Below are 27,669 nucleotides of genomic sequence, written 5' to 3' on the forward strand. Positions count from 1 at the left end.
TAGGAACGGGGTGGGGGGGTAAACGGGCCTGGCTCATGCGGGAGCGACGGGCCCGGCCGGTGCCACGGGCCGCACGCAGCGCCAACCGGCGCCACCGCCCGGCGCCCGGCGGTACTGCGACCCGGGCCGGCCTCGAACAAAGCCCCGCCGTGCGCTGCTCCCCCGCCATGGCGGGCCGGGTGTCCCCTCCCGGCTGAGGGCGGGGAAGAAGGGGTCTCTGCTCGGCGTTTGAACGCGTTAAACGTGTTTTATGCGCTGACCCCGGCCAGAACCACGCTTCGCCCGCCGGCTGAAACTTCACCGGGGCGCCCTCATAGCGCTTCTGGTGCCGGCTGAGGCCTCGGGGCCGGTATCTTTCCTCCTTAGCCCCCCCCAAAACGGCCACTCGGGAGCCAAACAGCATGTCAGTAACGTGCGTGCCTTCCCCTCGTCTCTGAAGGCCGTTAGTCTCAAAAACTGCTGGTTTTGACGTTTATCTGGCGTTAAGAATTAATGACTTGAGCAGTGAGAGTACTGACAGTGGAAGCATCCGTTTGACTCCTCTTTCTACTCAGTTTCACTTTCATATAATTTAGCCCGTGGTTACAAACCGTGCTGCGGGGATTTATGATCTTTTTACCTTCTTGTGGTGGATTAATAACGTTTTTAATGTACATGTTTTGTTTCCAGAGTCAAAAGTAATGAGATATAAAGTTCACCTATGCTGAAAACAAGCAAAGTTTAAAAAAGAATTTTCTGGGAACATGGAGAACTGCTTTGTTCTGATAAATGGAGCATTTATGCTGTAGAAAGAAAGCTGAAAAATCCCTCTTGTAAACATGCAGCTTTTCTCCTTTCCACAAAGCATACCTTTGGGGAAGAAAGTAATTGATACTGTTTTAAGCAATTGAATAGTCTTTATTCTTTTTGCTTAGCTTTAAATTCTTCAGGTTTTTTGAGCTGTCAGTGGAGTAGGTGGTCCTGCCTTCCTAGAGTAAGATAAGTAGGGAGCAACTCTTGTTGAAAATGTAAGTCTCTTAAAACAGTCTGTGTAGTTTTCCTGTCCCGGAAAAGGGAGCATTTTGTGATACTTCTTTATAAAGAATCTGTTGATCCAGTGGTTTCATCTTTCTGAACTTTGAAACAAGTTAATTTGTTGAAAACTCTTAATGTGTTGTAATTGTATGTAATTTTTTCAAAATGAAGTGAAACATATTAACATTTCTAACATATTGCTGAGAAATTAGTGCATGTCGGTCTTGAATTTCATCAAAAAGCACACGCAGTACTGAATTGCATGCGATAATTAAATTGGAGTGAGGATGCTGGCACTTGAAGCCTTCTGCATGTGTTTGCTCAGTGGTAATCCAATATCTGTACTTTCCTGTTGTACACTGGGTAAGACATGAAATCCGAGCAGCAAATTCAAGAGTTTTGGGTTGTTTCCTAGTGATTCTAGTGAGGCTGGCAATGTCACAAACCTTTTTTTGTGTGTTCATTTGAGAGAAGCTATCTGAAGTTACTGTGATTGAAAACTTTAGTTTCCAATGTTTTGCACGTATTTAGGTGTTACATACATCCCAGTGCTAAATGTTGGGAAGATTAACTGAGAGAAATTCCTAAATGCATCTTTAAAATGTGAATATCCATGTTCCTAAAGGTAAAAACTAAAAACCAATTAAGGAGGAGGGAAGAAGAGTCCGTCTTTGAGGCTCCAAACTAAGTTAAGGGTCGATGATATTATGATCCGTACAGCTGAAATATGATTGCTGTCTGGTTTATTCTGGACTATGCTTAAATAAAAATGCTCATTAATTTGGTGGGAAATAAAGTAAATACTGTCTGCTGCCCTTCTCTGTGACTCATAAACATCTCTGAATGTTTTAGTGAATGCAAAGATATTTTGTGATCTAGTGCTTGATGGTGTTCTGGGTAGCTCAGCAAATCTCTGGGAGAAGCTGTTGTAAGCAAAGCTGCAAAGAAATTACATCCATTTGGTTTATTTGTTAATTTATGAGTGTATTTTTCTAGCCGCTGTGCTGCTCGCATTCTTCCTCAGTGCTCTGAGTCAACAAGTCTTGAAAACAAAAGCAGATACCTCACAATATTTTTGAACTAATTTAGTTTGCAAGTGCTTAAGTACCATATTGTGTAGGCATAACTTAAACAAGAGAGGTTTTATTTTGAGCACTAAAACAGTCACACAGTCCCTTGATTCTTCTTGGTAGTTAGAATACATCTCTACAACCTCATGCAAGATTTCAGCTGGGAAAGAATGCGATTTTGTCCCAGCTCTGGAAATGCCTGGAGGCAGACTTACGTTCACTGATGAGTTGGAAGGCTTTTTCATCACTTACCAGATCATAATACAGAAGTGTTCCATTTTTTTCTTCAAAAAAAAAAAAAGGTGGAATTGGTTCTCTGTCATACTGATTAACTCCCTGATATGGTCTGTCTTTGGATACTTCATATAGGACTTGTTTATTTTTTAAAAATGCTGGTGTGTTCTGTGATCTTTGTGGAAGTTTTGGTGCCTGTGAGACTGTTCATCTCCACCACTGATAGGAAGGAACAGCAGTTGTCTCCTCACTTTGCCACGGGCACCATCATGACTGGAGCTTCTGGGCTGAGATCCTACATCATTCTGCAAGGACTCTGTTTTTAGCAGACCCCTTTCCGTTGAACCAAATCCTCACGGCTTCACAGAGTTTTTCCATAGGTGCTGGAACCTGGACACATCCTGCTGCTTATAGAGCTGTAGCTCTGAAGGTTGTGACAAAGAGGGGACTTAAAAGTAGCAGGAAGGAGTGTGTGGAAGGTAATCATGACAGCCGTTATTCTATACATTCCTGGCCATTTCTATTTTCCCTTTCTAGAAATACACAGTTTTTGCCTCCTTTTCACTCTTTCTCTACTGTTCCTTGGATGCTTTTTTCACTTCTGTTGTTTCTGTAAAGGAACAAATGCACTTTTTTTTCCCATGCGCTTAAAGCAAAAAGAGGGATGCTTGAATTTAATAAATTACATAATGAGTGGAACTAGGAAGTCAGCATCTTTTACAGTGCTCTTTTCTGCATTCAAATATTGAAAATTATGTAAGTTAATTAAGATTCTTGACTGCTAAACTAGTCATTTCAATTTCCCATTTATAAATAAGACTTTTTTTATATGTAATATGTCTCTGTTCTGAAGCAATCTTCTGTTACAGCAACTTCTGGTCTCAGATTATTATGTGCTCCTCTGATCAAGCGAGTCACTGAGATGAAGCCAAGAGCAATCCTAAAAAATGAAACTCTTCCAGTGGTTGTGTGAGGCCTGAAACAGTGTGTCTAATCTGTGCGCAAAAAAAAGTGCATCCATCCAATGTGCCAGGTGCTGCTTGAGTTTTTGAGGTCACCACCTTTGAAGATCAGTTGAACAAGATGTTTTCTTGCATGTGAAACAGCAATATTAAATAACCTCTCTGAGTCCTGGTCCCTGAACCGGGTGATAGTCTGCATTTGTCTCTTTCTAAGGCTGCTGGGCAGTTCCTTCTCGCCCGTTGGAAAGACAGTGGCCTTTTCTGAATTGTCCAAGTTCAAGTAATCCCGTAGACTTCAAATCCATTGCACTCGGTGGTTCAGCAGGTAGATAACATCTGCTTCTCATCTCCTTCCGAGTTCCTGTTTTCACTACTATTATTTTAGGGAGCAACATGGGGACCTGTCTGTCTCTGAATTTCTCACTTGGACTTCCAGATCTCTTCCCTCAAACACTGTTTTTTTCCACGATGCATTGGAGATGGACAGTTTTGCCAAGAAGCACGAGTTCTTCCGTAGCGGAATAGATTGCTGCAAAAGGGGTTGCTGCGCTGAGTGTCACGCGTAAGGGAGGAATTCAAACCTGTAGAATTTTATCCAAAAAGCAGGGATGATGGGCGTGAAACTTTCTTTTAAACTTTTTTCCCCAGGGGTGTGCTGTATTGAGAAGTCCTGTGCTGTTACAATCTGGGGGTGTATTTTTCAGCTTGCAGATTATTTAATGTATTTATAATGGAGTTTATTTGACTAAATTCAATGTGTTTTGAATAATTTTGGTTTTGAAGTGAAAGTGAAACTGACTAGAAAGTGAAAACAGTTATTTTTAATTTTTGAGACTTTTCTGTAAATTGTGGGAGAGGAATGTGTAAAAGAGGAGTTCTCTTAAGGACAGGATTAATACAAAAGCTATAACATGTACACACAGGTTAAAAAAAACCAAGAGTGGTAAAAGGACTAGGGAACTACTTTCAGCCTACTGCTGTTGGATAAAAGGTGGCAATCTGGGGTTATCATGTTCAGCATGATCAGTGTATCCCAAAAAATCACTTAATTAAACTTTTCAGGAACAAAATTGATATCAATGTGGAGCTAGAGTTCTATAAGTTTTACTCAGAAGAGTTAATAATCAGTTTTACATGAAAAGAAAATCTTTCTGTAGCTTTTGAAAGTCAGCCTTGGTTTGGCCCTTATTTGGTAGCAGTGTATTCTCTAGGATTCAAATGTCTTATTTTGTTGTTGGCCTTTACAGAAAACTCTTACAACTTGCAGATATAAAGTGTTTTTTCATTGTCCACACTTGTCTGGGAATCTATTTGACTTTCAACTTATTTCAAGGTTGCTTTATATTATGTATTTTCAAATCCTGACATGGCCAAATTTCTGTCTTTAAAAATGTATATCTGAAAGCCTGTCTGTTTCCCAGAATAGCTGAAATTACACGGCGAACAATTAGCATGACACTTCCAACTCTGCTAAATCCCGTCTGGATCTTTAGCCAGCTTTGTTCAGTCCTACTCATCTTGTTGCGGTGACTCAGTTGATGGCACACGTGCTCCAGAGCTGGCGCTGCTCCCTGCGAACCTGTCTCTAGCAGATCCTGCCAGGAAATCTTGCAGAAATGCTCGATGCCAGAACTGCTGTCGTAAAAACCACATCTTAAACCTGACCATGTGGAAGTTAAACGTTCTTCGGTATGGTTTTTAGAGCTCTTCCCCACCTTGTTTTGTTGCTGTCTTCATCTGGTCTTGAAAGATGGTTAGGAGTAGAGTGCAGCAGGGATTGCAGGGTGCTGGGGATGTGAGGAATAGGGATTTCTGAGGATAGCCCCAAACCTAGTTTTTGTTTAGTTGCTCTACTCTAATGCCTAATTAGGTGTAGGGCAGGTCACTGCCTGGCACAGCAACGGCCAGCGTTATAGTCAGTCTTCATCATACGATTGTCTTTCTCACTCCATGCCTTTTTATAAGATTGTCCCTCTTTGTTTCTTTGTCTCTCTCTTTTCTTTTTTTTTTTCTTCCCATCTTTCCTGCTTTTATTTTTCTCTTTGCTTTTTCCCCTCTATGGGGTTTATGTTTACGCAGAACCTCCCTGTGTGTGGGGCTGGAGCGTGGCCTGAGGGCTGCCAGCCCGGGAGTCACTGGGGTTTGTTCTCCCATTATCTCTCCGGAGCAGAGGACAATGAGCTGCCCATTGAAAACTGTGACAGGAGGATTAGTGAGCCTCTGTTCAAAGAGAAAGGGTAGGTTTGAAAAGTGGAGAACTTTCCTGATTTAGTGAAAACTTGAATAGTGCAGGTCCTCGCTTTAACAGCGGGACGCACCGTGCCTTTCCCAGCCACATGGTTGTCTGTAAAGGCCTCTGGAATACTTCATTTTATGAAGAACCCAGTAAGTGCAGCTTCAAACCCTTCTGTAAGTGTGTGAATGAACTAGAAGGAAAGGTGTATGTAAAAAGGGAAGGATTAAGGATTAATTTGTAAAACTGTTATGAAGTCCTTTAAAGATTACTGAACGCATGTAAGATAAAACATAGTACTCAGGTGAACGTTACTGTTCCTCTCGTGTTTGAACTGGAAAGAGTCTTGCTTTTTACAGTATAGTTCTTAAAAGCTTTCTATCCAGGTGCTCCTTAGTGTGGCCAGCTTCTCCTGGATATCTCACCTAGAATTTGCCTTGTCTGCTCTCCCTATATCCTGGTTTTACTGTTTTCCTCTGAAGCTTTCTGCAGTGCTTTTCTGTCTTCTGCCTCAGATACTTTTAAACTTGTTTTTCATCCCCATGTTTCTCAGTCTCTTACTCTTAACCAAATGTTACACAATTAAGCTTACTTTAAGTAACTCCAACATATGTGGATCTTAAAAGTACAGCTGAAATATGAGTTTAGATGTACTGATAACAGACTATGTAGCAAACTGTATAAAGCAGTTACTTTTTGGAGTTGTGTGGGTATTCTGTGCTTTATGTATCTCTCAGAATCCATTATTTTTTTCTCTATAAATGCCTAATTCCATTACATGCTGCTACCAAGAAAGAAAACCTAAGGGCTTTTCAACTTGCAGTAGAAAAAAACTGGATGCAGTATTGACAGAAGGCTGTGGATTGAGTAGGCAGTTGGGGTAGAGACGTGCTCATAACCTTGATCTTTTTTCTTCTGTTCCCAGTACAGGAGCAACTGCCTTCTGCAGAACTGGTCTCTTCAAGGAAAAATCCTTGCTTTCATTTTGTCCTTCCCATTCCTCTCCGAACCTACCTGTTCTCTTAGAAGCTGTTTTCATTTGGAGCTATGCAATTTATGCCCGTTTCTTTTCTCTTTTTTTTTTTTTAAATGATTATGTGTTTTATGTGCATCTGAGCAGCAGTGCTGGAGAAGCAAAACTGCTCTGCAGAAGGGCTTTACTGCATTGGGGATCCAAGAGCAACGTATTCCTGGTGGAACGTTTTCACATGTGTTGAATTACTTGGAATTTTGTGTATCTATCCTAAGGCTGAAGGAGTATTGAGATTAGTTTTACAGTTTATTTCTGCTCTGCACTAAAAAAAAATAACAAATTTATGGAATGTATCCGTTGCACCATAAAATATACTATGGATTTTGATAAGCTGCTTAGTTAAAACTTCAAGGAAATGCAGTTTAACCAAATATCTAAATAGGAGGTATCATGGGTCACAGGGCAGATACCTGTCTCTTAGGAGTGTTGTTGTAGGATCTTTAACTCCCACATGTGTCACGGTGTCAGAGTGCCAGCCCTGAAGAGGGAAGGAGCCGGGGCCAGGGCTGTCCTGCAGGGCCGCTGGGGCGCAGTGCCATCTCCTGACTCACCCGCTGTCTCTTGCTGCAGGGGCAGGGTTCTCCTTGGGTCTCCCATCCCACCACCAATAGTATTTTCATGGGTCACGGGGCAGATACCTGTCTCTTAGGAGTGTTGTTATCATGGGTCACAGGGCAGATACCTGTCTCTTAGGAGTGTTGTTGTAGGATCTTTAACTCCCACATGTGTCACGGTGTCAGAGTGCCAGCCCTGAAGAGGGAAGGAGCCGGGGCCAGGGCTGTCCTGCAGGGCCGCTGGGGCGCAGTGCCATCTCCTGACTCACCCGCTGTCTCTTGCTGCAGGGGCAGGGTTCTCCTTGGGTCTCCCATCCCACCACCAAGCCTGACCTTGTTTAGCTGGAGGTCTGCCAGGACAGGCCGGTGTCACGGCTGCACGTAACACGCTAAAGAATCACTTCGAAGTGCTGCTACCTGTAAAACTGCAATTTGAGCAAGAGGTCTTGTTTACTTCCCGCAAAATTTAAAACTTATTTTTCTTGTTCACATCTGTCTTCACATCAGTAATTTGATTATTTTTTTTTTACTGCATAAAGATTGATTGCTATGTTTGGTCTTATTTACCAGATCTTGCAGCAGAAACTTTTTGCCCAAACTTCAGTTACTTTTAACTTCCTTTCGTCCTGTTCTGTGGTGGTATAGGTTTCGTTTCCAAATATGTATCGAATGCCAAAGTCATCTTGGATTCTATGGGCTTAAGTTTTTTGTGGTCTTCTCATGGACACTGTACAGTAAAGTAGGGTTTAAACAAAACCAGTAACCAGAGATCGAGGCTTATATGGAAATAAACTTTAGATGCTTTCAGACATCCCAAACTTCTGAAATTCACTTGTCTTCGGTATGAAAGTAGCTTTTTTGTAGAAGAAGAGTAGTGTGTATAGGAAACACGACTGTATTTTTATCTGAAATGATATATGTAGGTTCTGGGTACCTCTTGAATCTGTTACGTTATGTAATAAAAGCCTTGTAAGATTGAGATCTGCAATGTTTTTAGATCAACATGATGCATAAGTTTAAAACTGCATCTGTTTAAAGGGATTGATGACTAAAACTGCTTGTTTTTCTACAGAATTGTCTGGTGTTTCTCAGCTTGAAGAAGATCTGCAGTCATTATTGATCCTCTTTCTTGGCGTTACCGTTTTTGAAGTGAAGTTTGCCTAGCTTTCTAGTGTGAGCTCTCTTTTCAGCCATCTTAAAAACAAAAAACAAAATACAACACCAAATTTTTTTTGATCCCTAAAGTAGACAAGCTCTAGTTCTACAATGTCCAAGTCCTTCCAGCAGTCATCTCTGAGTAGGGATTCACAAGGTCATGGCCGTGACCTCTCTGCAGGAATAGGCCTTCTTGCTGCTGCTACCCAGTCTTTAAATATGCCAGCATCTCTTCGAAGGATGAACCAGGGTACTGCACGCCTTGCTAGCTTAATGAATCTTGGAATGAGTTCTTCATTGAACCAACAAGGATCTCATAGTGCACTGTCTTCTGGTAGTACCTCTTCCCATAATTTGCAGTCTATATTTAACATTGGAAGTAGAGGTCCGCTCCCTTTGTCTTCTCAGCACAGTGGAGATGCAGACCAGGCCACTAACATTTTGGCCAGCTTCGGTCTGTCTGCTAGAGACTTAGATGAACTGAGTCGCTATCCCGAGGACAAGATTACTCCTGAAAACTTGCCTCAGATCCTTCTACAACTTAAAAGGAGGAGAGCTGAAGAAGGTTATGGTAGAGATGGCAGATCATCTACACGGGAACCACCGTACAGAGTACCTAGGGATGATTGGGAAGAAAAAAGGCATTTTAGAAGAGATAGCTTTGATGATCGTGGTCCTAGTCTCAACCCAGTGGTTGACTATGACCATGGAAGTCGTTCTCAAGAATCTGGTTATTATGACAGAATGGATTATGAAGATGACAGATTAAGAGATGGAGAAAGGTGTAGGGATGAATCTTTTTATGGTGAGACTTCGCATAACTATCATAAATTTGACAGTGAGTATGACAGAATGGGTCGTGGTCCTGGTCCCGAGAGATCTCTCTTTGAGAAAAAGAGAGGTGCTCCTCCAAATAGCAATATTGAAGACTTCCATGGATTCTTACCGAAGGGTTATCCCCATCTGTGCTCTATATGTGATATGCCAGTTCATTCTAATAAGGTGAGTTATGCACCAGATACTTCTATTTTCCTTTACGTTGTAGTATCTGTTCTGTTTTTACCTATTTCTTGTAATTATTTCTATGGCCTGGTTGCTTTTGAAATGATCTGAAAGTTGGTTTGAGAGTGAAAAAGGCACTTGGTTTATTTGCAAGGTAATTGTTAACAAACACTGTAAACCAGGGCTTTACATTAATGTATTTTGTTTGCCCCAATGGCTTAACTTCAAGTCAAACAGCTATCATCTACTGGGATATCTTATTTATATTTTACATCTACATGTTCTCTTAACCACAAACATCTGGCATTCAAGCAGTTTTGGGGTGGGTGGTTTTTTTTTGTTGGTTTGGGGGTTTTTTTCCGCAGTGTATCTACTGTGCTATTCGGGAAGCTAGTTTCAGCTCTCCTCCACATCTGTCTTGATTGCTGATTTATATGTAGTTAAGATGATTCTTGCACAGTTCTGCTTTTTCCCTGTCCAAAGGGAAAGAGTTAATGTAGAGCCCTGGCACTTATTTGCAAAAGTTAAAAAAAAAACAAACACAAAAAAACCAACAACCAACCACGTTTTAGATTAGCTCATTCTTGCCTTTTTAATTTCACTTTAACACTCTGTCTCATACTATGGCTGAAATTTGTCGTCATTTTTTCTCCTTTTTCACAACTTTCTTAGCCACTTCAGACTCACTTTTGATTGTCCCATGTCGCATCTATCCCTGTAGACTCTCGGAGCAATCAGTCTGCTGTGGCAGTGTCCCCCGCTCTGCCTTCCTCGTAGTGGTCTTTCCTTGCCTCGCCGGTAGAGTGGATCTTCGGGTGGATTCGGTTCCCTCTTAGTTGATTCGCCAGAGTTCAGCTCTCTGCAAAGGCAGCAGGTTACTCCAAAAGCCCTGGTTATTCGGCCGTTATTTCCAGAGCCTTCTCACTTTCAGCTTTTTCCAATTATATACTCATCTTGCTGATTTTCAGTATACTAGGCAATTTAATTGGCTAATGCAGTGCCCCTCTTGTCACAATTAGTGGCTAATTAGCTCGAAGGCCTTCAATTGAAAATATAATACATGCTATTACTGTAAAATTGATACAATGTGGAATTGCTGTTACTAACCGTTTCTTTACAGTTACCTCTCAAAGTGCTGCTTCTGTACATCTAATCTTACTGAAACAGGAGAATTATTCTGTCCCTGCAAGGAAATGATCAAACCGGTTTTAGAGCACACGCTGTATGACTCCAGCTGATCTGAGAGTTTATGAACTTGTGTTTCTTTAATTGCTTTTTTTTAGTATAAAAATAATCATGGTAATCCGGGTTTCTTGTCTCCTATATTTGACGTTTATTTTCATAAAAGGTTTTAAGTGTTGCCAGTTTAGATGCCATGCTCAGTTCTGTAAAATGACTTCATTTGGTTAGATTGAAAACATAAACTTCTGAGACCCTTGAAGATGGCAACCAATAATCCTGTAAGTAGGGTTCTTTTTAGCACTTTATTTTAAAGCTTCCTGATTCTTAGTTTGCTTTGGTACGAAGATCTATTGAAGGGATATCCAACACGAAATATCTTTCCAGGTATGAGAAATACAAAATTCTTTTGACAGCGTAACTTAAGAGGCTGACTTCTTCTGTGACGTGTAAAACCATCTCTTTTTTTAAATTATTATTTTACTAGGAATATGCTTTGACTTAAACTGCTAGTACACGGTAAAATATTTGAGATTGGATCTTCTGTTTCTTGAGACCCAAGTTTGGGCTTTGTTTCTAATTTCAGAAATCATGTCACCACAAGAATTTTTCTCTTTCTCTCCTTTTTTCCTCTGCTTTGCATACCTAACAGTTACAGAATTTCTTAATTTGTGTCTCCCACAAAATTGAATAAAGTAGAATTTAACTTTTAAAGTAATCTGATCTGAACCAAAACTTAGGGAAAGCAGAAAGGGAATACTTTTCTTAGCTGGGACAATGTAAACTTATTATTGCAGTATCAAACTTTCATTTTCCCCACCTCTAAATAAAAATATAGATGATTTTTTTAAAAGCATATGATAAAACACTCTATTTTAAGCCTGAGCAAGGGGTTAAGCACCTTTAGTGTAAATTGTGCTGACAGACTAGTTCTCTCTCTTTTTTCTCTTTTAGCCATATTCTTAATTGCTTTAATTTGCTGTCTGTATATTTTAAGACCCAGTTTGTTTTCTGTCTAACTGTGAAATAAATCGTGCCCCAGTTTCCTTAGCCATTTTGTCAGTCCTTTCTCAAGGAAGGAGTTGTTAGATGAGGAGGGCTTGTTTTCCTGCCAAAGGAAAAGGCTGGTGCAACGTGAGCAGCTGAGTGCGGAGGTTACACACTGGGAACGGTGATACATCTCAAAGGGAAACCACGGCCCTGGCCCTAATAGAGGGCTCTCTAAAATTAGGTCCTTAAGGTTGGCCTAATTTTCTGAAGGACAGAGCGTCCTCTTGCCTGCGCTGATTGAGGCAAAAGGTAATCTGAGTTTTAAGAAACTCAGTTCAGATTCTCTCCAGCTTAACTTTGGGGGTTCCTTATAATTCATGTCTGTAGATATCTAGTGCCCTGAAATGTGAGGGAGTGATGCTCAGGCTGGATAGAGGCAGGGAGTCAAGGGAAGTCCCCATTGAGAGTTGTATTTAATAAGAAGTTAATAATGTAGATGAGCCACTGTTGTTCTGAAAACTGTCCCTGGGAAAAAAAAATCCTAAGTTTACGTATCAGATCTCCCTCTTGCTGATTTAAAAGCATTTGGATTATAATGAGAATGAAATCTCCCAAACTTTGGCTCTGGTCTGCAGATGTCTATTTCAGTTTATAATAATTATAAATTACACATTAAGACAGCTTCAAAGCATGGTATATCTTCAGAATCAGCCACCAATTTAGAGATTGTGCACCCAGATTTAAAGGGTGTTTTAGTTTTTGAAGGACTATTTTCTATAGTACCATACTAAAACTTGTCAGCGAGTTTTAAACTGAAGAAGCTTTGTTCTTAAGTATTGAATGTTTTGTAGATAGGTAGGTTTGCTTGGGGTTTTTTTTCATCCCAATTGCCAGTTTATCTATTAATTTACAGTTGCAGAACCTACATCTTGTGCTGTTAACAAGTAAAACCAGAGCACCACTTTTTTAATATTCGTGATAAAATGAATGAAGGTTTCATCTTGCTCCACGTTATATTCTGTGTATTGTGGAGTGATATTGTAATGTAGCTTAACAACGGTACCTTATGAGAGACTTTAAATCCAGGTTTTCCTCCTTTGTGGAAAGGGCACCATAGGTGTTTAGGGTATGGAAACACAACAGTGAGCCTCAGGAGGGTCTTGGGATGCAGGAGGGTGGCAGAAACTGAAAATCAGGAAAGATGAGGGATTAAGAAAAATCACTTGTGGGTGCTGAGCAGAAATAAGTGTGTAAGAAGAGACATAACAGCCTCTGCAGTACACGTGTTCCCAGCTGAACATTACCGGTAAGAGGAAACCTTCAGTTGTTAAACTGCCCCCGAAGATCTATAATTATTCTCCCTTTCATTTCTAATTTGCCCCATGTGTCTCTGCTGATGCCTTTGCTTAGTGAGGAGCAGCAGAGTGGAAATCAGGCTGCGGCTCAAAGGGTGCAGCAGCAACACTTCAGTTCTGTCACATTATAAATGCAAATACAGCACAAACTATCACTGTTGCTTGTTAAGAACGGGAGGGTACGGAGATCAGGCACTCTAGACTTTGAAGGAGGAGTCCCCCTGCCTTCTCCTGTCTTGAAATTAGTAACTCCCTCCATAATTGACATAATCTGCAGAGAAAAAGTAGAAAGCCCTCACTCCTTGCTAGTGCTAAAGCCAGAACCAGAATTAACTAGTTTAATTCCATTATTCCTCCTTCCTCCTTTGTACCATCTTGATTTAGATCTCCTTTTTTTATTTCTTGATTATTCCCTTCAAATAGTCATATATTTTTAAATGTTGCCCGTATAATAGTTTGTCCTAGCTATGCACTTTCATTGCTTTTAGTCTTTCCTTTCTGAATTCCTTGCAATTTCTTGGCTTCTTTATGGTTCTAAAAACTTGTGTGTTTAGTTCGCATTAATCTTTAAAAGTCTGAGGAACGAAGAAGAGAGAGTGGAGGAAATTCTAAAATTAATGAAAGGAGGAAAAAAAATATATATCTCAGGATCCAGTGCAAAAAATGGTGATTGCAGTGCTAGGCGTGTGTGCTGCAGTGATCCCCGGGGAGCTTTGCACCTCGGGGGCAGGATCAGGCCCGTAGATCACAAGACATTTTTCATCAGACTCCTTTTCACCCAGGTCAGGCATTGAGAGGTCGGTCTGATTTTGGTGTCTCTTCAGAGCTCTACAAAAAGAGATTTTTGCTGTCTCTGTATGAGTCTTCGATACTTCAGCGTAGAAGAGAAGATACTGCACTATACAACGTTATTTTGTTAAAAATGGCTTGCCATGTGTGGCGTTTAATTTTTAATTATTTACTTTGCTGCAGGAGTGGAACCATCATATCAATGGAGCGACTCACAGCCGACGTTGTCAGCTGCTGCTTGAAATGTATGGATTTGAAGTACAGTAAATATTCTTGGGGCATGAGGGCTCATACGACCACAGAGTGGTCAGTGATGGGGCACAAAGTGGGTTTAGAAACATACTGTGTCCTGTGGGGAAGAAAAACAGGCAACTTAATAGAGGATCTTCAGGACAAAAAAGGGATCTCAATTCGTAACTTGAATCCTACTGATCTATATGTAATGTTTTGAAGAGCTGGATTTTAAGAGCTGAGAATCTATTGTAGTTCTTTTTACTACTCACACCAACTTAAAATTCTTGTTCTAAAATAAACTGTAATTTCTATTACAAATTGGCAGGAGTTGTGTAGTATAGGAAGTTTCTCATTAATAATAGCATTTCTGTCAATAGATACTGCTCATGGCTCTAGTGGGCAGCGTTACATATTACCCTGTGTTTGATCCATGTAACATATAAAAGTTTTGCTGCTTGTATGAGAATTATTACATATTTAGGAGGAGATTGTTTTCTTACCAGTTTTTGTTTGTTTCTTTCTTTTAAGATACCCAGAATGGAATCCTGACAGTGATTCAGGACATGGAATGTAAGTAGTAATGAATTTTAAAGTACTTAACAAATTTATTTGAAGCAGAGGGTGTTCTTAAAAGGAGGTTTGTTGTGTCATAAAATGTTGACTTCTACTTGCTGAAGAGCAGCCGTGACAGTAGCAAAAGTTGGCTCCTCCTTATATGCTCTGCAGAAATTAGGGCTGTTTTTTAAGAATGACAACTTCACCTTTTTGGTTTCTTTCTTTCCTTCTAGGGGTGATCCCTTTATGTTGCAGCAATCCACAAACCCTGCACCAGGGATTCTGGGACCACCACCACCTCCATTCCACCTTGGAGGACCTCCAGTTGGGCCAAGAGGTAACATCAGCAGGCACCTGCTTGTACAAGGCTTAAGTTCTTCCTTTATTTATTTTTTAATTTGTTACCAGTGGTTTATAACAACAAAACACTCACTTTTCGGAGCAGTGGAACTGAAATACTTGAGTCCCTCCCTGGCGAAACACTGGAACTGAAATACTTGAGTCCCTCCCTGGCCAGAGGCTGGTACTCACACCCCACCCTTTCACCTTTCTACCAGCTGCATTATTATGGCTGGTTTTTAAATTGTTTAATCTACATATGTTCTGGACTTGGATTTTTTTTCCTGTCTAAAAGGTTTTTTTGCATCTGTCTTCTGATTAGATACAGGTTGGTGGGGTTGGGTTTTTTCTGGGTGAAACTTGAAAGAGTTCAATGTCCTAAGTGTTTTTTTCCCCCTAAATTTCAAATGAATTTGAGCCAGAGGCTGGTACTCACACCCCACCCTTTCACCTTTCTACCAGCTGCATTATTATGGCTGGTTTTTAAATTGTTTAATCTACATATGTTCTGGACTTGGATTTTTTTTCCTGTCTAAAAGGTTTTTTTGCATCTGTCTTCTGATTAGATACAGGTTGGTGGGGTTGGGTTTTTTCTGGGTGAAACTTGAAAGAGTTCAATGTCCTAAGTGTTTTTTTCCCCCTAAATTTCAAATGAATTTGACAAACAGATTAGAATGTCAAGTGAGGAATGAGAAGATGATGATGCAGGCCTCTTCTTTGCAGGAAGAGAGGCTGGTAATAAGGTCCTTGCCTGAAGTTGTTACTTCCTACCTTTATTTAAATAGTTTGAGTGACTAAAAGGACAAAACTAATTAATGTACCTTAGTACCCTGACAGAATACAAGGGTTTCAGACACTTTAAAGGGATTTTTAAAGGATAGGTGCATTAATACTTAATTTCACTGAAATAATACTGTTAATTTTTCAGAACATCTCAAACTTGACTTTGAGCCAAACTATCTGAAAGGATTCTTTCATGTGTTTCCCAGTAAAATGGGCGATATGATAAAGTTGGTGATGTTTTAAAACCAAAACTAGGAGTCATTTTCTACACTTAAGTCCTCAATTGTAAAAAGTGTATCTTAAAGAGATCTTGCATTTTTTGTATAGGGAAAACATCTCAAACTTGACTTTGAGCCAGACTATCTGAAAGGATTCTTTTATGTGTTTCCTAGTAAAATGGGCGATATGATAGAACTGGTGATGTTTTAGAACCAAAACTAGGAGTCTTTTTCTACACTTAGGTCCTCAATTGTAAAAAGTGTATCTTAGTTAAAGAGATCTTGCATTTTTTGTATAGGGAGACATTTTGCCATAGCAAATCTTAGTTTGAAACAGGAGAGATTTTTTTTTTCAGTGGTCTTTACTTAGTCTCTGCTGTTCCTGCACATCAGTAAATGCAGCTCTTTCTCTAATGTCAGACTGAACAGAATGATCACAAAGGAGGACCTCAGGTTACAAGAGCTCTGAAATAAACAAATTAACAGCCTTTTCAGACTGCAATGAAAGAACTAGCTTTTAAAACTTGATGTCATTCTGGTTTAGTATTACAAGTGCCTTATGTCTCTTAAGAACTTGTGAAGAGACACGTTAATACCAGTCTCACAGGTTGAACTCACTTGCTCATTCTTTTAATTTTTTTTTAAAGGAGCTGGAAATGGAAATATGCAAGGACCGAGACACATGCAAAAGGGCAGAGTGGTTAGTATTGAAAGTTTATTGTTTTTCTTTTTTTAAAAAAAGCCACAATTTTATATTGCATGCTTTTATGCTTTTTGTTTGCTTTCATAAGATTATTTTTTTTTTTAAATGAATGGATTATTTATACAAGTGAGACTTTAGGATTTATTTATTTGGAAATATTGTAGTCATTGTGCCAGGTACTCTACAAAATCTGTGTTCCAAAATGGTACAGACTCTATTTAAACCTCATCTTACGATGCAGCTGTGGGATGTGAACATACAGAAAGGCAGCTTTGGCTGGGCTGGCACCTTCTTCTGGAAATCTCTGGAGGGATTTCAGTGTGCATCTTGGTTTGGTTACTACTGAAAAATTCAAAATTCGAATTAAAGAAAAAAAGTAGAGCAGAGCCTTGACATCCTTTCTTTTTAGCTTAGGCAATACACCCTTTTTTATTTCATGTTATATACATGTTCTTTGTCTTCAACAGGAAACAAGCAGAGTTGTTCACATCATGGATTTCCAGAGGGGAAAGAACTTGAGGTATCAGCTGCTTCAGCTTGTTGAACCATTTGGTATAATTACAAACCACCTGATTCTCAACAAAATCAATGAGGTGAGATGAAGCCCTTTAGTCTTGCTGTTGGCCCTGCTTTGTGTCTTTACTATGCTTAATCTTTGTAGAAGAGTTTGCCCAGCTACTGAGCAGGGGGACGCACGTGTCACCAAGGTCACACGTATGACAGGAAGAGTGACTAGAATCATACATCTTCCCAGAAATGCCATAGTGCTGCTTTTTAACTTCAGTATTTTTTTAAATATTCTTTTTGGTTGCTCATAGCTTTCTCAAAAGCACACTTTGCTTGCAGATTCTGTTCTTGTTTAATATTCCCTTAAAATTTATTCGCTCTTGGCCCGTATTACATAGTCCCATATTTTGAAGTGTGGGAAAAGCCAGCATCATAGACGAGAAAAAACAGGAAGCAATTGAATGTTCTGAATCCAAATCTAGGTGGAATGGAAATAAACCAAATAGTTATGTTTGTGCACCTAAATAAAGTACGTAGAATTCGTGCCAGGTTCTGCAGGTCAGTTAATGTTGGAACCAAACGGCAGTTTTTGTTTTTGATGTGGCTATTTTTTACAGGAAAGCAAGTAAGAGCTTGAGATTTTAAAGGAAAATCCTAAGGGCTTAATTTGTTTTTATATGATTTCAGGCATTTATCGAAATGTCGACCACGGAGGATGCCCAGGCTGCAGTGGAGTATTACTCCACAACACCTGCCCTGGTGTTTGGCAAACCTGTCAGAGTCCACTTGTCACAGAAATACAAACGAATAAAGGTAAAACACTTCTGCTTTTTTATCATTGCCTTATGTTAATCTGGGTCGGTCGGTGCTATGAGCCCGTTGTATTTAAGTTGTTCTTAAGTACGTCACGACTGTATCGACGTAATCAAGTGCTGTTGTAAGTTGTTCTTACGTACGTCACGACTGTATCGACGTAATCAAGTGCGAGTCAGTCACCAGGGTATATTTTATGCACTTGGAAAAAAAAAAAATCCATTCCCTCTTAATTTTAGAAACCCGAGGGTAAACCTGACCAAAAAACAGAGCCGCCGAAACCAGAGCTTGGTCGTGTGATTCACCTCAGCAACCTGCCTCACTCGGGGTACTCCGACAACGCCGTGCTCAAGCTGGCTGAGCCCTACGGAAAAATTAAGAACTACATTCTGATGAGAATGAAGAGCCAGGTAACTGACCGTGGGCATGGACACGTGTAGAGATGTGAAAATAAGGGTTTTTTAACAGGGAAGAGATGGTGTGCCTTGAATTGCACTTTGTGCTGTGGCGTAGACATGGAAATGACATGGGGAGGATGTAGGTGGTGGTTCTCCTTCCAGCTCACTGCCAAGTGTTGCTGTAAGGGGAGCTGCAGTAGGGAAAAAGAACAGGCCTCAGCTGTGAAGGAGGTTATATTTAGCATCAAGGCTTAATTGTTTTTGTCACACAGATTTCTAAGAGTCTTAGAAATTTTTTTAAGACTAAACAGCATTACCTCTGAAACATTAACAAATATATTGCACTATTACACCTTTCCTTCATCTACCCTATATTTTTCATTCTTTAAAACTAAACAAAAGCGGTCCCGTGGCTCTTAAAAAATAAAAATATTTGAAGATAGCGCATTGCATGTGTATGGTAAAATGTTTTGGATGTGCAAGATTTCTATAGATACACAGGAGTTTAAAGCATTGAGTTGTAATTTACTTTTTATTTCAGTTTAACTGTCCCAGTTTGTTGCTCCCTGGAGTTAAATAGGAAATTCCTAGAATCTATTGCCTGACCCCTAGGAAGTCCTCCCTGCCCTTGTTTCACTGGAAGAATAAAATCCCATAATTTTGTTTCAGCGTTTGGAAGCACTGTGTTCTAAGCTTAAATAGCTTTGTGATGGTGGTGCGTATTTCATTGTGGTTTTTAATGGGGGTTTTAATCTTTTCAGGCTTTCATTGAGATGGAGACCAGAGAAGATGCTTTAGCTATGGTTGAGCATTGTGCCAACAAAGCGCTTTGGTTCCAAGGCAGGTGTGTGAAAGTGGATTTATCTGAAAAATACAAGAAACTGGTGTTAAGGGTAAGTAGTGGGGTTTTTTTAGGTTTTTTTAATTGTAGTTAAAGGTGTGAAGTAGAAGATGGGTATCACTTACTGAGAATTCAATGCTACAATTCAGTATTTTCTGGCTACTTAAGTGCGGTTACTAAGCATGAATATGTGCTTAGGAGGCCTAGAACAAAGTTAAAAGGACTTTCCTTTCAGATGAAACAAAAATCAAATGACTAGAATTCAGATTATGGAGTAATTGGTGTAGCTTTTAATTAAAATGTCTCCATTTAAAATGTCCTGTAACGTGAGGGGTTTTTTTAATCTATTTTTAAGAATAAGCTTTGTCAAATTTATGATGTAACCTCACCTTTACATGTGCAGTTCGTATCAAGGAGGGAAGGGTTGGCTGATAGCTTTATTAATTTTTTTTAAATATAAGACCATGCTAATAACTCCTGAAAAACAGGAGAAATCTGAACTGTTGAGCTGACTCTCAAAAACATAAGCTTTCTGTTGTGGACTATGAAGAAATCTCACTATTGCACATGATCATGCACCAAAACAGAACACTTTGTGACAAATTCAAACACTTAACCAATCCATTGAATGGTTTCTCATGTTACTACCATACAAGTGGAATATCCTATTCCGTAACTCCTAAAGAAGTGAAGTGTCTTCTTACTAAGTGAAGTGTCTTCACTTAAAAGCTTTCCATGTAGCCCGCTCCTAATGATCAGGAGAAGAGTATAGGTTGATTTGTGCCGTTGCCTGCACTGCGCTGTATGGGTTCAGAAACAGAAGAGAACTTTTATATGATTTTTCTGGAGCAGAGGATAATCCTATTTTCTTTGTATTGAATAACTGGTAATTGCTGTGAATAAAGACATGGAATTTCTAGGTTGGTAATATCCTGTCTGACATAATAGCAATTTATTAATTGGTTGGTAGGCATGGAAAAGGAGCACCTGTGGATTAGCGTAATTGGAAGCGCTTGGCTGGATTGTGCTGCCTGCTCTGAATTCATGCTGCAACACTTGCAGAAATAGCACTCTGCTGTGACTTACCATTTTTTTTAAATTTTATTTTAGATTCCAAACAAAGGAGTTGAACTGCTGAAGAAGGATAAAACTAGGTAATTTCCTCTTGCTACAACATAATGTTGTTTAAAAGAAATATGAAAATACTTGCTCCAGAGTATAGGAATTACCCAAAAAGAAGTGGGGCAGGCTCTGAGATCAAACTGTTGTTTGCTGTGCCTTGAGATCAGCTGTTCCTAATACGCTACCTGCCCTCTTCCTCTAATGATGGAGACTTCACAGCCTCCTCAGGCTCCTCAGGAAATCTTTTCCAGTCCTTAATTAGCCTTGCCTTCCTGCAATTTAAACCCCCTGGCAGTTGGCCTGGCTTGTAAGGACGCTTCCTCCTTGCAGCAGCCTTTTGTGTATTTTAAGAATGGTATTCAAGCTTTCCCTCAACCTTCCCTTTTCTGAACTAAAACCGTGTTTTTCAGGCTTGTCTAGAAAAATATATAACTTATCTTTTGAGTTTTTAAGTAATTTCTGGCCTCCCTTCAGGTTTACAAGCAGGTATTCTTTGTTCTTTACAGAAAGAGAACGTACTCTCCAGACAGCAAAGACTCCCCAAGCGATAAGAAGTCTAAGCCAGATGCTGCTCAGAAACCTGAAAGCGGTGGTGCAGAAGATAAAGCGAAAGAGGAGAAACAAGAGGATGCTGCTGAGCCATCAGGTGCTAAAAGTGGTGAACAGGCAGACCAAGACGAGCCCAGTTTACTCCTGGAATCTGAAGATGAGCTGCTGGTGGATGAGGAGGAAGCAGCCGCGCTGTTAGAAAGCGGCAGCTCGGCAGGAGACGATGCGGACGTTGCCAATTTAGCCGATGTGGCTACTGAAGAAAAAAAGGACACGACTGATGAAGTGGCTGTAAAAACCGAGGGGAATGTTGTGGCCAATCCAGCAGCAAAGAAAAAGCTTAAAAAGGTAATTATATAGCAAGGTATCCGAGCGTGGAAAACCCTGCTGAAAAATAACACCCCACAGCATGTTGTATTTCAGAGCTCCATGTGTGGGTCTGTACAACATGTGTCTGACACACCTCTGAAGGGAAACGGGCATTAATGCTCCTGGGAGAGAACTGGAAGGTTCCATGGGATGCAACTTGCAAACAGAATCGGTTATAAATCACTCTGTTCTGACAGAACCTGTGAACTTGGGGGCTTCTTCCCATGTTGCTTCCTGGGGTTTTTCTTGCCTTTCTCTTCACCCCTTTTTTGATTAACTCTAAGCAGCCGGGAACTGTTTTCTCCCGAGCAGTTTCCTGTGAGACTGGCTGGAGTTTCTCTTTTGAGCACAGAGCAGAGCAATGATATTAAAGAAAAACATTATTAATTTGGGACTTGAGGCTAAGGTTAGCCTTGGACAAAATCCTCATGCTTAGCCAGAAAGGTTGGCAAGTCCAGTTGTAGTTCACCAAGACCTGTTCCAATTGGAGGGGAAAAATCAAAAAATTAGTTTCAAGGTGTCCTCAGTCACATGGTAATTGCTGTGAATTTCCTTTTTATCATCAGATGATCCACGCTTTCTTGGTTTTTTTATGTCCTACAAGCTGCTTTTGTAATCATACCTGGTTATGTGGAGTTCTAGTAACTTTATTGCCTTGAAATGTTGTTTTGCAAAAAAAAAAAGTAAGGCATGTTCCTTTTTCTTAATGAATAAGGTGTGTGTGGTTTTCAGTTTTGGGGGGTCCTTCTCTCAGGAAGCTGATTACGTGGCGAGAAAAGTAAGGCATGTTCCATATTCTTAATGAACGAGGTGTGTGTGGTTTTCAGTTTTGGGGGGTCCTTCTCTCAGGAAGCTGGTTACGTGGCGTTGGGATGAACAGTGCCCGTGCGAACGGCGGGGACTGGCTCTGATTCTGTGGGTATCGGTTACGATAAATTGCCTCAAACCCCAAACTTGCTTCCTTGAAGATTACGTGGCGTTGGGATGAACGCTGCCCGTGCGAACGGTTATGATAAACTGCCTCAAACCCCAAACTTGCTTCCTTGAAGACCTGTGCTCTTAGAGCACAGAGGTGAAGCTGGTGCTGTTTGGGTACCACTCTTTTAAAAAAAATATCAGAATTCAGACATTCACTGGCTTTTAACGAAGCTGGATTTTTTAAATACTTCTATGGTTTTGGTGATTGGTGGTTTGGGGGTTGGTTTTTTGTTTATTTTTGCAATGCAAGAGCTTCAAGCTCTCCACTGGTTGAAAAACAGTTCTTTAATTGTTTTTAAAAACTAACTTTCATGCACTATTAGTGGACAGTTATTCTGGTATTGTTTTACCTGTTACACAGGCAGGAATTTGAGGACTTTGTGGGACTGTCTCAAATAGAAGAAATTGTGCATTCCAAAATTACCTCCACTTAAAACACTCATGTTAGAGGGACTTTCAAAGTGAAGAATAGAGTGAAAAGATACTGAAATTCTTAAGTTGAAGTTGAAATTCTCAAGGTCACATGTTGATATGATAAAACAGTGGAGCTTCACAATGCCAAAAAATATATGTTTTGAAATTAAACGCTTGATTCTGGGACAGTGGAATATATTTAAAAGACTTTTATGTATTTAAGCAGACTTTTGTCTGCTTCAGTAACGTTTAGAATGGGTGAGGTAGGTCTTGAAGGAAGAATTAGAGCATTTTTTCCAGGGAATTTGGAGAAGATATTTCTCTTCTGAAACTTAAGACAGTTTGAGGGGAAACATTTTAAGAATTAAGCTGACATAAGGAAATCATTTTCTCAACAGCGATACGTGGGTGGCTTTCCGCGGAGCATGGAAGGTTTTGTCACTCTAGATGAGGTTGGTGACGAAGAAGACTCAGATCATCAAAAACTCCGCAAGTCGGGTTTGGCAGTAAAATCTGCTGGCAAAAACGATGATAGTTTGGCAGAAATCAAGGTAGACAAGATTGAGGAGCCAGAGCAGGAAAATGAAACGTTAGAAAATGGAACCAAAACCGAAGACAGTTTGAAGGCTGAAACTGTTGAAGCTTCTGATACCACAACAGCACAGGATCCTGAGAAAAACGCCCATGAAAATACAGACGCCCAGGATGAGCAGGAGCCAAAGAGCATCCAAGAGAAGTCTCTTGTTCCCGACGAGTTTCGGATTGGGCCGTACCAGCCAAACGTTCCCGTTGGTAAGGCTCTTTCCATTGCTTTTCCAAATCTCTCTCTGTGCCTTGCCGTAGCATTTCTCATTTCATTTGAATTTCATTTCTGGCAACGCGTTGCCTCTGAGCCTTTCATTTTAGGGCCTTTCCCCTCTCTCCTCCCCTTCTTCACTCCTCCCCTGACCCTGTAGTATTTTCTTTCTTTTTTTTTTCCCCTTCTTTTCATACAGTTCTCCATAACACTTTCCTTAGGCAGAAATTAAATTGGAAGAGGTATATTTTAGCGACACAAATTCAATTAATAGCACAAATCACAATAGTGGTAATAGTTTAGATTCATACTAAATACTCAGAACCTGATCACAGAACCTTGTTAGTTCTTTTGAAAGAACCAATAAAATGGACCCTTAATCTGAAAGTTTGATTTTAAATTAAAAAGAAAAGCCTGCACATAGTTATTACTAGGCCCCGGCTTGACTAAACTAAAACAAGGGCTTTTAAAGATAAAGCAGCTTTTAATGTAAAGTGAATTAATGATTTTAAGATTTAGCTGAAATGACATATGACATTAAAAGAAATGATGTAGAGTAGATCTCTTAGTTTATTTTGTGGTGTTTACTTCTCTAGGTGTGAATTATGTGGTACCCAAAACAGGGTTTTATTGCAAATTGTGTTCCCTGTTCTACACAAATGAAGATGTTGCAAAAAAGACCCATTGCAGCAGCCTTCCTCATTATCAAAAGTTGAAGGTAAGGCAAAAACTTGTTCATTTTAAATGGCGTGATTCTTTCCTGGGGAATAGACCTGAACCAACGAGACTGGACTGAGGAGGAAAAAAAAAGAGAAGCGTTCAGGCAGCGGAAATTGGCTTATTCTCTAACTTTTAACTCAAGCTAGACCTCTCCAAAACTTCATCTTATGAAAATAATATGCAGGATACACATTTTTAAGATGGGCTCCAGTAGTTTTTTGGTAAATTTGGATTAAAGAGTGTGTTCTGATTGGAGTAAAAGCCAGGCTTAGTAGTAGGGGTGCAGAGTGCAACTCAAATCCCTTCCAGTTGTCCTTTTGAGAGTGTTTTTAACCCATCAACAGAGCTTAAGCTGAATTTTTTTATATATATTTCAAAAGAAAAAAGATCCATATTTGCAACTTCTGATTTTGTGAGCATGTTTCACAGTTTCTAATTGGCTTAGGTATCACATGATTGCATGGCATGAACGATAAACGCTGCTGCTCTATCTTTGTGCACTGTGAGCTGCTTTTAAATGTCACCTCCCAGAAAGGGGAATCCTAAAGAAAATTTGACTAATAATAATAATGCAGTGTTCACATACATTGATTCGACTAATAATAACAATAATAATGCAGTGTTCACATACATTGATTTCATACCAGTCGATTATTGAAATTGAAAACAAACCCTGGGGGTTCTATAGAAAAAGGTGGTGTTGGCATCTCTGACTCGAAATGTTTGCTTTCTCCCTTGCAGTGATAGGGAACTCCAAACAGATACAGGGCCCCGGAAGGCAGATGGCACAAATAAATGTCACAAGCATTATCAAGCAATTTCCATGCAGAGTCTTGTAGTAAGAAAAACCCACCTCATCCATCACCCATAGCTTTTTTTTTTTCCCTTTTTTTTTTTTCCATTGAGGTACCTGATTATGAGACTTTAAAGATTTGCTGTAAAAGGGGAAGTGGGGGAAATCCCAGTTTATTAACTTTATCGCTTACTTAAATGAAATGTGGTTTGATTTGCTTTTCCATGGCACAAATGACTAGTGAGTGCTCTTGAATGATTTTTGCTACCTTGATGTGGTTTTAGAATTGGGGAAGAAAGGGGAAATGGAGCTTTTGTTTCACGACAGCAAGGCACTTCTCTAGCTGGAGTTTCATTTGCTTTGAGAGCAAGTGTAAACAAATAGATAAATTGTTATTGCTATCAAATTTCATCAAAGTGATAACTAATTTCCTCAGACTTCTAAAATAAGGAGGGGGGATGGTTTTTCCCTGGCTTTAGAGATGGCAAGTTCTGACCAGGTAAGTGGCATGGTGGCTGTCACAAGTCCGTGACAAAATGGAGAGTAATTCTCTTGCCTTCCCAGCAAGCCATTAATGGCAGGGCCAGGGAAAGGCTTGCTGGGGCCACCCTCTGGTCTTTGCTGGTGGCGAGCTCTGTGTGTGGTGACATGATGATGACATGGAGTATTTCTCCCCTTCAGGACACAGAGAAGTGCTGGTCTTGTTAGTTACCGCCTTTGCAGCCGATATTCACAGATCGTTACAACTTAAAAATTGGGTTTATGTTTGTCTTATTGATGCTGTGACTGCGAGAAGCTTTAAACACATCCCCAATGTGGTTGTTTTCTTTTAACAGAAAATTCTGGATAAAATGGCAGAAGACCACAGGCAAAAGAAGGAAGCTTAAAAAGAAGGAAGGATGTAAGGAAAAAAAAACAGCGGCTTTGTTTTTAATGTTAATCTTTTTTAAAAAAGCAGTACAAGTAGTAGCTCAAAATACTGCATTCTTTTTTGTTTTAGTGAAATACAGTAGGCATTATAGGTCTGTTCATGTGTTCAATGTTGTAGCAAAAAGCATACGCAGTTAAGTTAATGACAAAAATTTGTTCTTAATGTGAGAATGGCAACAAGTTTTTTGTTTTGACACTTCAAGCTATTGAAAAAAAAAAAATCTTGCACCCTTGCGGAAAGCTCATCGATGGGAAGAAAACTTCATTTAAGTGAAATTTCCTATTTTCAAGCTTCAGAAATTGTCTTTCAATTCCATTCTCAATAAAAAATAAAAAGTAACACTGTATTTTTTATTTTATCTAGAACATTCCGTATTTGTCTGAGCCTAGCAGGTATTTAATTTGGAGCGTAGGGCTGTCATTGCATTTCACTTTTGCAAAGTCTTGGAATGTAAGTTGCATTTTTAAATGTTGAATTGCAGTTTCTTTTAATGTCATTGCTGTTATATAGCAAATAGGAGAAGTAGTGACTAGTCAGCTTTACAACTTTGTGATTTATTTTTTTTCCTAAGCTCTTGATAGACTTTCCTATTCAGCTATTCCCTGTATTTTTAGTGAAAAGTAAATGCCCATTCTCCTCTGACCAGTATTATTTCCTTGAGCTCTTCCTGCTTTTACTTGAATCTCGTAGCTGTCGTACATCTCTAGTATATTCAAAAGCAGCATTGGAGTCCTGAAATGTAAAAAGGTATCTTTATATTCTTCACATGTAATTTTTTCATACCTGCATTTTAAAACCCTGTTTTTGTTAAAATCTGGTTTTGTCAAGGATCTTTAGAACTGTGCTCTTAATGTACCTGCACATGTGAGATGTGAACAGGAATTTGCATGTGTAACCTGTGTTTATCTGTAGTTTTTTGTTATTTACTGCTTATTTGTGAATTCAGGTTACTAAAGTGATTTACCAATAAACAAAGCTAGGCAACAGTAATTTGTGATAGCTGTTGGGCATGTTAACTGCTGTGTCTACTGAACTCTTTACTCCCCTGTCCGTGATAGACCCCCCCGAAACTCCATCTCTCTACAGTTTGCATGCTTTATTTAACATCTGTGATGTAGCAACTTAATCCATAACTTTTCTTTCTCTTTCCTAAAACCTCCTTTGTTTCCAAACAAAATTAAAATATCACTTGTTAAAACACTGGTAGGTATATTCTGCTGACAAGTGTTATTTCTTGACTTCAACGGTAAATAATACAGGGTCCTGTGAATAAAAATGACAAGGGACAATTCTTCTTCCCTGAGCCTCGTGGGAGGCTTCAATGCTAAGGAGGGTTCTCAAATGTAGAAGGCTGAAACTTGATGAAGTTAATTTACTTAAGCAAATACATCCAGCGGACACAAGATGGGGTGTTTTGTGGAAGTAAAGTCTCTGTAACTTGTTTTTCCACTATGCAAAGACTTGCCTGTATGAAATCAGTTAAATATAATGCAGTGTTACAGGCTTAAAACTACTCTATAACTTTCCCAGGCCCCTGAAAAAAATCGTGAGCAGCAGCTGCCCTGCCCTCTGTGCTATTTTGACCAAGTCACAAGGATGTGCTTGGAGCCTCACTTGCTTATCATGGTATTTGTCACTCATCTGTCCCCAAGAGTCTGCTCAGTTCTTCAGCCAAGGGGAGACCTGGCTCCAAAGCAGCCACTCAGTGTCTGGCAGTCACCTCCTGCTCAAATAAGAAATTTTGGAGGTTTCTCCCTCCCCCAGGCATTTTAACAGTTTCCTTGCAGTTAAGATTAATGTATTTTTATATATTTTATTTTTAAAGTAGCCTTTTCTTAGCTACTACCTGTGCAGTGATCTTGCCTGCTGTAAATGCCAACCTGTGTACCTGCTGGGGATCTTACATCATCTTTAGTGTTTAAACTTAAAGAATTCCCAAGCATGAAGTAATTGTGGCAGAGCCAAAAAATCCCTCGCACCCCTCAACTCTCATTTTGTGGCAGTGATAGATGTAAGATGTCTAATGCGAGTACTTT

General features: G+C 39.8%; 1 protein-coding gene across 2 annotated transcripts in view; it reads left to right on the forward strand.

Annotated features, from left to right (window-relative positions):
- MATR3 (matrin 3) overlaps positions 1–26,831 on the forward strand; it is a 27,407-nt gene extending 576 nt beyond the window's left edge. Inside the window, exons 2-15 of one of the 2 annotated variants that reach the window (XM_014955794.1) lie at positions 8,173–9,257; positions 13,754–13,815; positions 14,333–14,374; positions 14,593–14,696; positions 16,347–16,399; positions 16,870–16,995; positions 17,597–17,722; positions 17,962–18,132; positions 18,882–19,013; positions 20,072–20,115; positions 20,590–20,980; positions 22,792–23,185; positions 23,786–23,907; positions 25,539–26,831. In XM_014955794.1, coding sequence (XP_014811280.1) covers positions 8,367–9,257; positions 13,754–13,815; positions 14,333–14,374; positions 14,593–14,696; positions 16,347–16,399; positions 16,870–16,995; positions 17,597–17,722; positions 17,962–18,132; positions 18,882–19,013; positions 20,072–20,115; positions 20,590–20,980; positions 22,792–23,185; positions 23,786–23,907; positions 25,539–25,589 — 2,709 coding nt within the window. In that variant the 5' untranslated portion in view covers positions 8,173–8,366 and the 3' untranslated portion in view covers positions 25,590–26,831. Of the gene's footprint in view, positions 1–8,018; positions 9,258–13,753; positions 13,816–14,332; positions 14,375–14,592; positions 14,697–16,346; positions 16,400–16,869; positions 16,996–17,596; positions 17,723–17,961; positions 18,133–18,881; positions 19,014–20,071; positions 20,116–20,589; positions 20,981–22,791; positions 23,186–23,785; positions 23,908–25,538 lie in introns of those variants that run through there. The other variant, XM_014955795.1, reaches the window with a different exon arrangement.
- Positions 26,832–27,669: the final 838 nt, after the last annotated feature.

Source organism: Calidris pugnax, unplaced genomic scaffold (genome assembly GCF_001431845.1).
Source record: "Calidris pugnax isolate Ruff unplaced genomic scaffold, ASM143184v1 scaffold228, whole genome shotgun sequence".
NCBI lineage: Eukaryota > Metazoa > Chordata > Aves > Charadriiformes > Scolopacidae > Calidris > Calidris pugnax.